The 10,547-nt window shown below is 31.2% G+C and overlaps 1 protein-coding gene across 1 annotated transcript; it reads right to left on the bottom strand.

Annotated features, from left to right (window-relative positions):
• Nucleotides 1-3,111: 3,111 nt before the first annotated feature.
• LOC132296257 (ATP-dependent DNA helicase PIF1-like) lies at nucleotides 3,112-3,816 on the bottom strand. The gene has a single exon (XM_059794469.1). The coding sequence runs from the start codon at nucleotides 3,814-3,816 to the stop codon at nucleotides 3,112-3,114; it is 705 nt and encodes a 234-aa protein (XP_059650452.1).
• Nucleotides 3,817-10,547: the final 6,731 nt, after the last annotated feature.

Consider the following 10,547-nt stretch of genomic DNA (forward strand, 5'->3'; position numbering starts at 1 on the left):
TTCATACCATAAATGCAGTTGTTGATTTTCCAATAATCTCATTGAGACAAATTTTTTTGGCTCCATCAAAAGCTTTAGATTTTGAATTCATAATGAGAGCACCTATATCATTGACGGATATAGTTTTATCAAACCTGCATTTGTAGTATGTATTTGTGATGACTTAATTTGTATGTATGTAGTGATTACTATATATATTGAATACTTTAAAGTATTTAAATTTATGGATCAACGTAACTATTTTTAGTAGAAGAAAACAAACCATTTTCTTAATGTGTTTACTTCGTCGATGTCCATATTGATCTGCAATGTGGATCCTGGATGTGTTTGAAGAGCGACACCTTAAAAGTACAATTATTTAATTATATATTTGTAACATCATAAGGAAAGATAGATTGTAAAATGAGAACATTGATTCAAAAAAAAGAAAAGAAAAATGAGAACATTGATGTCTATTTATATGTAGGGTACCTTTGTAAATGTTAACGACCACATTTGTTAAAGTGATTATTGGTCTCTCGTTTACCATTTGAATTATTTTTTGTCCTTCATTTTCTGCAAGGTCTGACCATAATGTCAAAGTTGTCATTCTTGACCTGTTATATAGTTTAATAATTACTTCAAGTATTTATTCTAAAAATAGGAATTTGTGAAAAATAATTTTACTCACTTTGTATCTATTATAGTGCTGTTACACATTTTAGATATTCCATCACTTTTCTTCTTAGATTTGATCAACATGGAATTTGCTTGAATAACGATTCCGAAAGCATCTGCAAGCTTAACAAGTTAGTTTCATATATTCAATTGAGATATATTGTAATTCACAATTGAGTTCAACATTAAAATATATATATATAAACAAAGAGTTGAAGGGAACTAACCAATTGTCTCCTTGCTGTCAATGTGTTTGTTTATCTCTTTGAAATCAACAAAATTGTAATTTATTTTGTTCAAACTTATTTTCTCCTTCTCAATGATTTCAATTGATGTTTCAGTTGTAAACTTTAATTCGAATTCCTTGTGAACATTTCTATATTTGTGGTTCACTCCACTCACAATTCCATTAGAAATTATATAAGTTTTATGAAGAGCTAGGGATTCCTTGAATATGGTGACCACATCATTGAACAATGCAGCTTGAATTTGTGTTCCCTAAATTGTAAAAGATGATCAATTAATATTGATATATATATATATATATATATATATATATATATATATATATATCAATATCAATATAAAAAAATATAAATATAGAATACTAAAAGTAATGGATAATATGCTTACTTCTTCATCCATTAAAATTACTTTCAATATTTGGCCTGATCCTTTGTCATTATGGTAGTTTTCAACATTTCCTCTACGAAGTACAATCACCTTTATTGTCCAATTCCTTTGTAAAACATCTAGTGAATTTGTAGTGTTAAAAGTGCATTGGTTCCTGATGTTGAAGATTGTTTCTGTAACACAAGATAAAAACAATAATACATTTAATGTAAGTGGAAAATTGTAAATAATAATAATAACAATAATGTAAGTGGAAGATTGCAATCTATAAAAATTTCACAAAGTTTACTGAAAGCATTTCATTTTCAAGATTTATTTTTTCCCCTTGAAAAATGGTCTCCAAACAGGTTTTCTGTCTTATTTTCATTTTTTCAGTTTTCAAGAACAGAGACCATCTTTAAAACAAGATCAAACGAGCCCTATAGCTTTATCAAGAATTTCCAGCTTCCAAAACAAGTTGCTGAGAAAGTAGGCTCCCCACCTTATGGTAAGTTTTCTAGCAATAATAGTCTAACCCTTCTTCTTCCCCGTATATCAAACATAAAATGATAAAACTATAGGGCAAGTTTCCAATTTCCAAAATATGATACATTCAGTATTCAATTTTGGGTCAGCACGTGCAACGTCAATTTAGAAATTCATTGCAATGGGCAAATAAAGTTTAACCAAAAGTACTGAAGATTTTGTATAAACTTCATTCTTTCCAATCTTCTAATGGAAAAGAATCTAGCCAAAGTTCAATGTAAAAATATGCTTTAAGGGTCCATTTATCATTCTGGATGTCTACCATCACACATTCTAAACTTTTTATTGTAGAATATCTAATCGAAGAACTTTTATAAAATAAAAACAAATAAATAAAAAACACCACTAAAACAATTTCGTCACAAAGAGAAAAAAGAGGACCAAACTATAAAACAGAGGCCATAATGAACCATGTTATCATTGAAATTCAAAACATTGCTATAAGGATATCATTGAAAACTTTCTTACATGCTCGGCAACAAAACCTCTTTGTAGACAACATTTTTTGTATATTTAGCATTGCCTTCAATTCTTTAGTCTTTTTTAACATAGACTTTAGTTGTCGACATTGATGTTCCTCTAGATAACGCCACATATAGTTGTCCATGTGAGAATACATGCTCCGGAAGATATATTCCTACATGAGGAATTGTTTGCCCTTGTGCCTTATTTATTATCATTGCAAAACTTAATCGTATTGGAAACTGTTTTCTAGTAAAACAAAAAGGCAATCCCTCACTCTCTGCCGGGGAAAGAGGTATCCTTGGAATCAGTACTTGTTTCCCTACATGTTGTCCATGGCAAATTTCAGCAGCGATTATGTTCTCTTTTGTGCCACGACATATAAGCATAGTCCCGTTACATAATCCATTTGCAGGATCTAAATTTCTTAGTAAAAGTATAAGACAATTAATTTTCAATGTTAGTCTATGAGGTGGAAGGCCGTTTGGGAGTAAAGAATTTAGAAATTCTTCTTAGTAGTAGGTACCAGCATCATCATTTGCTTTATCAAAGCTATAGTATGTTGAAGATTCTCCCGGAAAACGTTCAATGAGCTAACCGTTTATTTTATCAACAAAATCATTTCTTGTTGCTAAAATTGCTCGATTAGTAATGTATTCCGCTAAGTGAGAATTTTCTTGAAGGGACGGAAATATAGCATCTATCAATGCATTTTCAGAGTTTTCTTCAATTACAGAGTTTATAACTATCTCTTTCGGTAGTTGAATCATGTTGTCTAATAAAGTCAGCTCCTCTTCGTCACCTACTCGTAGTAAAAATTCTGTAAATGATTGATCATTTCTTGTTCTCATGTTCTTTTTCAATTGTATTTTCTTCATTTTTTTTCCATAATTTAGACTTTACCAGACTTGCTTCAATAGTTTCAGCTCTAGTCGCTCGAGGTAGTACGGGTAACACTTGTCTGAAATCTCCGCCAAAAACCACAGCTTTTCCTCCAAAAGATAAATTATTGCCAAGTAAATCTTGTAGAGTTCTATCAACTGCTTTAATTGCGTAACGTTTAGCCATTGGTGCTTCATCACAAATAATTAGTTTGGTTTTTCGTAAGAGTTCTACAGTTGAACTTTGCTTTGAAATGTTACAAGTAGTTGACTCGTCAGCTATGATAGGAATCTTAAATCTTGAATGTGCAGTCCTACCACCTGGTAATAATGAAGAAGCCACTCCAGAAGTTGCAGTTGCAAGTGCAATTCCATGTTCAGATCTAACCTTCGCAAGTAATGCACGGTACAAATACGTTTTTCCTGTACCCCCTGGCCCATCAATGAAGAAGATGTTTGGTTGATTTGACATTATGCATTCAAGTATAGTCATGTATGCATTTTGTTGCTCATTGTTAAGATTTACTATTGCATTGTAATCGTCAGACGGAGTAACAATAGCCATTTCGTTGCTGATCTCTCTAGAGGAATCATAACTGTTGGAATCATTCGCATAATCAATATTTGGCAACTTGTAATCATTTATATTCCGGCCCATGCTTATTAAAGAGTTTTCTATGTTCTTAAGTGTTTCCATGAGTTGGTAGTCAAGGGAAGAATTGGGGTCGGGTAAAAAATCTTCTGACATAGCTTCAAAATAGTCATCCCAAAGTTTTCAAACATTACTTGGGTCACAGAAAACTAATAAAGTTGCAAAAAACCTTCAAAGAGCCGTTTGCATTTGGAAGCACACAGCATCGTTGAGGCACTCAACAATGCTATTATCGCTTTCAAGGAGACCTCTTCTTTCTGCCGACTTTTTAAATGTTACACATTGGAGACCATTAACATATAATAAATCTTTATATGATATTGGTCCACGCACGTGCTTTAACAATTATCTTAAATAATACCTTTCTCCTTCCGAAGGGTTGGCAGCATTAACTCGTCCTATAACCGCCTTGTGGTGTCTGGGACTCCAACATTTATTTTGCTTGTTCCAAACATAATGCTCCGAAATCTCCCTATACAAATAGTCTCTACTTATTTCAGATATAGAGTTTAAATGAAAGAATTCCGTCAACATTGTATGTGATATATCTTCAGAACGAATGATATATTCTAGGTTTTTGTTCTCCCAATACCAAATTGTGTGTTTATTTGGAAGATGTAATTGGAGGTTGGTAACCGAAGGATACATTTCATTTAAGTTAAACTCATAAAGTCTCCACATTGCTTCTTGTGGTGATACCCATCGTGCATCCTGATATTCTTTTATTTCATCTACGAAATTCCCTCCATCAACATTTGAGATATGAATCGCAACACGATCATGTCCCTTGTATATATATTTATAGAGATACTTTACTACTGTTATTCCTGAGCATATCTCGACATTTATATGGCAGTCATATCTCTCTAAAAGATATGGATTATAAGGAACAACCCATCTGTTATCTACCATTGTATTACACACAAAGACTATTTGGCTGTCTTTTCTTCTTCTGTATATAGGGTATGAATCTTTACCTTGAATCGTATGTTAGACAAATTTACGTGGATAAAGATTTTTCAATTTCCCATCCTTCATGCATGCATTCTTTTTGTTGAGATCTCTGCAAGGACCATGAATCATATGTTTCACTACTTTCCGATAAAGTGATGGATTTTCATTCTCAGAAGGAATTTCTGCACAAACCAATTTGTCGTATTATTCTGCATTTGAAATTTTGAATTCAAGTTGAAATATGAGCAATATGTGTGCGTGTGGCAAACCTCTTTTTTGAAACTCAATCACATGAACATGCGCTGCCACTTTTCTAAATATCGATCTTTCAAATAATTATTGCTTCACGTCATATAGCTTTGCTCTGTACACTCTAGCTATTAAATCTGGTCTATCTTGTGGTAATTGTCCAAATTTCAGTTCGTCGCGAATTTCTTTCCAATCAGGATTACAAGTCATTGTAATAAAAAGGTCTGGTTTTCCAAATCTCTGAACCAAACACATGGCATCAAAGTATCATCTACGCATATCCCTAGGTCCTACCTGTGAAAGAAGCGGGAAGAACAACCCGTTTTCCAACTGCCACAATGCTATCAACAATTCCTTGGTATAATTCAGATCGAATATGTGATTGTTGTGTCCGGTAGTAATCTAAACGAGTCGATTCAAGCTTAATGTACATATCAACCACATATTGTTGCAAAAGTCTTCTAGCATATAATAGAATTGATCGTTCTTTTTCACGTATTTGGAGTTTGTAGCAATAATATTGTCTGCACGAAACCTTTTTTGTTCTTCTTGCTGCATCATTGTAAAATAATTTATTAAAGTTCTTGAATTATCACTTCAACATATATGTGAATCAATTTTGTTTATTTAAATAATATATTGCAATAAGATTTACCTTGTTCAACTCTTGTTGCAATATCATGTTCAAAAATATCTTCTTCACATGTAACATGTTGAACGATACTTGGTTGATGTCGTGTTTTGATATTACGATGCCATCCAATTTCACCAAATGGAAATAATAAAGGGTATTGTAATGGATCATAACATCCAAAGTAGTGCCTTACTCTATGTCTTCTTCCTGAGTGTGCAGTACCAATTATATCTCGTTTTGAACGTGTATTTGAATTTGTTCCTTCTATCCACACAGCTACAACTTGGTCCGATGAGGGTGAATTGTAAACTCTTTGGTCTAGGCGAACATCATTTTTTATCATGATCTCATAACTCTCTTGGACAGGAATATCTTTTAGCCTTTGGAAAAACTGTTCGTATGGATTTGCAGATAATATCTCCATTAACTTTACGACAATTGGCTCTTCTAAATTTGCATCTTTAAGAATTCTCATTCTATTTTGCAATTCATTATTAGTGTCGTAGAAGTATAATTGGAGGTAACACGGTCCATTATCTCCAAGTGTAAGTGATGGTAATTCATGGTATACTTGACCTTGTGCACGAAAAGTATAGATCCCGGTCTTCATATTTGATAAATTTTTATCAAGACGGACTCCAAATGATGTAAAGGAGAATATACTATTATAGGCACGCAAGTGACGGCGGAAGTCTACAGATAATGCACTTTGGGTTGTGAACAATTCATATAAATCGTTAGGCACATTCGTAAACATTAGGACTAATTCACCATTTGAGCAACAGAAACTTGGAGGTTCGTATTCAAATTTTTTTGCATAACAAAATTCACATTGTGGGACCTTCTTCAACTCATGGGACATTGTGTCATTATATGGTTTTTCCATCTCCACTCGTTTTCTTTTCTTTATTGAATTTCTAACGTTTTGAATATGGTTGTCTCTTTGGTCAGGTGACAAACTTGCATATCTATTTCTGTAATATGCGTTCAATCTAGCACGTCTATTATCGTGTCTCATTGAATTCTTTCACCTAATAATAGAAAATATAAAGTAAATAGAGATGGTGTTTCCATATGAAATATATGTCTAATTGAATAGTTCACCTTACAAAGATGGTCTTATTACATCTAATTAAAAATAGAAAAAATAATAATAATAAATTAAGTTGGTGTTTTCATATATAAAATCTATGTGTCTAATTAAACGGTCCAGCATACAAAGATCTATCGCGTCTATTATCGTGTCTATAATTGTTCCTCCTAATAATAGAAAATAAAAAGTAAGTAAAAATAGTGCTTCCATATTAAATATATATGTCTAATCCACCTTACAAAGATGATAATGTTACATCTAATAGTAGAAAATATAAAGAAAATTAAGAGGGGTGTCTTAATATAAAATCTATGTGTCTAATTGAATAGTCAACCATACAAAGATGATATATATATATATATATATATATAGATATATATATATATATATATATATATTCTAATTACAAGCTTTTATGCATTCTATATATTCATTGAAATAAAATAAGAAAGTAGCTTTACTGGTAAGGAAAAATAAACTATTCAAGACCCTAATAAATGGTTTAATATTTAATGCACCAAAAAAAAAAAAAAACCACAAAAGTCAACATAATAAAAGAATTTTTATTAACTAAAAGCTAGCTAAAAAAAATTTAAATTGAAAAGCATTAATTTTCCACTCACTTGTAAATTTTATCCCCTTTATTTGAAATTAGTAATGTATTTTGTTCGACCTGCATACGTCATTGATATAAGCATAATAAGGTTAGTATTTTTTTTAATAAAAAAAAAAAAAAAAAAAAAAAGGAAAGAGGCATAGAAAACAACATACAATATATAGTCACACATCAAGTCATGAACATAAACTTATTTTCCATGTTATAGTTTTTCTCATGCAATAATTTATATCTCATGCAATAATTTATAGTGAAAAAAGTTCAATATAGTATATGAAACAAGGATAAAAGTCAGAAAAGGAAAAAAAAACTTACTTATAAATGACCAGATTAAACAAACTACATTCTGTGCCAGGTTTAGAAATGCCAAGTGTTTGAACCGCTTCTTGTCTGGGCCAAATCGCTTGGTAGAACTGAACAATTAAAATATATGTGATCAATTGAGAGAACACTACACCATCTATCATTTGGCAAACTTGGTAACAATCAATCAATGTTGCAAATATACGCAGTAGCTACAAATTTAAACAGAAAAAAAAACAAAAACAAAAAATCTTGTTATTGTTATTTATAACCAATGCTCTATGAATTTCACTTAGATGTATTGTAAACAAAATGTCATTCAATAGGTATTAAATTTTTTTTTTTTTTCCTAAATTAAGCCAACGATGTTAATATTAAAGAGAAATTATTTACTTCAAAAGTAACAAACTTTCAAAATCGAATACAATACAGGCGATTGATTTTAAGTACTACGACCTAAAACGTTGAAATCATGCCCTAATTCTTTAGGGATCCAAATCAGAATTGTTCTTTACTTCAAATTTAAACATACCTTTAAAAAAAAAATTAAGGGTTTTGAGTTGTAATCCGATATGCATGAACCGAAAGAATGAGAACATCATGAATAATTCTGAATTATGGTCAACAAACTTCACATAATTAAGAAACATAATAGGAAAATAAAATTCAAATATTGTATCCTCAAAAACAAAAATATAAATATAAATAATACAAAATACAGATTGAAACATACCTTAAGCCAAAATAGGCCTTGAGTTATGGGCTTCAACCAAATACTGACTTTTAAAGTAGAGTTAGATAGTAAATGTTGAAAGAAAATATGGGCAGAAGAAGCAAGAGGGGTAGAAGAAGTGAGAAAGGTAGAATGAGAGAGGCAAGATTTAATCCGCCGATTATATATAAGGTTCTTCAGACACCAACAATTGAGTAGACATGAAAAAAGAAGACGTGTCGATTTGATTGATATTGTTTCGAAACAATGAAAAAAAAAAAGAATTTTTTAAATTTTTTTTCAAAGAAGAAGGGGATAAAAAAAAATAAAAAAATAAAAAAAACTGCTGAGTAAGAAGATGTGTCGGTTTGAATAATTGAAACTAATGGAAAAGAAAAATTACACGATCTTTTGAAGAACTCCTTGGTATATATAGCTGACCAAATGCCAGTGATGCAGAAGGCGAGCACCAGAACACGGCGGGCTGGAGATCACCGGAAACACCAGATTCGGCAAGCTGCATGGGTTTTCCGGCTGATATTTAAGACGAAGATGAGAGAATGTGAGATCTGAAAAGAGTATTTGTGAAGAACGAAATGACGGGACAATTCTCAACTGTCAAATGGAGTGAGACGACGAGTGCTGTTATAAAAGCGCTCAAAGCTACGTTGAATTTCCAGGCATTGGATTTTTATTGGTTAGATGATTTGTTTCTTGAGATTTGATTGGCTCCAGGCATTAGAAATATATATATATATATATATATATATATATATATATATATATATATATATATATATATATATTGTGTCGTTGCTGCTCGAAGACTGATTCTTGATTGGATCTGCTGGCGTCTTTCATCAGGCCGCCGGCCGAGCCGCGGATTGATCATTTAAAGGCTGTAACATCGCCTCACAGAGCTTAACCGGATGGTTGCTGGTGGCTACCACATGTTTGGTCTAGGGTTCTAGACTTAGATTGACTTTGTTCACTTGGTTGGGCTGGGTATGTCCGTTTGCGAATTTGACCTATTGGGCCTCCTTGTAATTACTGTTCATTTTAATATATACATTTACCTTCACAAAAACAAAAACAAAAAAAAAAAAAAAAAAAAAAAAAAAAAAAAAAAATCCCGGTAAATGAACACTTTATTTCTTTTAAAACTCTTCATTTTTCTATTATAAAAAAAAAAAAAAAAAAAAAGGGTTATTGTTTCGACACTTGTTTGGAAATAATTTGCATTATGTCCTTTGTCTTTGTTTGCAAGTATCTTTGTTTGGAAGCATATAATTTTGTGATTTAATCAAATTGATAGGATCAGTACAAATTTTTATGATTCAATAACGAAAGTAATTGTAAAAAATGAAGTAATTATCAGAGTTCTAACCATGTATTTCAATTTGCATACAAGTCTTTCTAAAGAGAATTTTTTTTCTTCACAAAGATGACAAGAGATAGAGATGGATTCATACACACATTTTATTATGTTAAGAAGTTCTCACCGAACATGTATTTTAATTTAGAAACAACTATTTATACAGTCATGACAACTCTTTGAGATAACTCTTCAAAAAAACATTACGTTAAAATAACTTCTTATATATTATATATTCTCTATCAAACACAATTAATCAATTAATAATATCAATGAACATTTATTTTATATTACATTTAATAAAACATAATATAGATTACATTAGAAAAAGTCTTGATCATTCCATTTTGTTTAAGAACATGGAGAATATTCCTCTGATGGATCCTCCTCTTCACTATCATCAGAACTTATGTGGATGACACTATTGTGCGATGTCTCGATTGCTTCTACTAACTCAGTCAACCTTTTTATTTCTTGTAAAAGAACTTTGAAACCAATATCAATTTTATGATTCAACTCGGACAATATCATTTCCCATATATAAAATGGTGGTGAAGTAGAGCTGCATGCTGTAGGATTGTCCCAAAGTAGTGGTCTTTTTTCGAACGGTACTTCTTTTGGTGTCATCTGTACTTTCTTACCATTTTTTTGAGATGCCATCTACAGTGTGAAATATTAATTTGTTAGAAACTCACAATTAAAATTATAAAAAGAAATAATGAGAGACATAAAAAGTTTTTAAAGGTGAGAATAATTGGAACCTAAATATTAAATTTATTTAAGAAATATAGTGCACTTACA

This window comes from Cornus florida, unplaced genomic scaffold (genome assembly GCF_030987335.1).
Source record: "Cornus florida cultivar Cherokee Brave unplaced genomic scaffold, ASM3098733v1 CherokeeBrave_3.0.0_Hap2_Chr02, whole genome shotgun sequence".
NCBI classification, from domain to species: Eukaryota; Viridiplantae; Streptophyta; class Magnoliopsida; order Cornales; family Cornaceae; genus Cornus; species Cornus florida.

What these genes read in the sequence shown, in the direction of transcription:
- LOC132296257 (XM_059794469.1), bottom strand. Translation starts at nt 3,816, where the DNA reads ATGGGCCGGAATATAAATGATTACAAGTTGCCAAATATTGATTATGCG.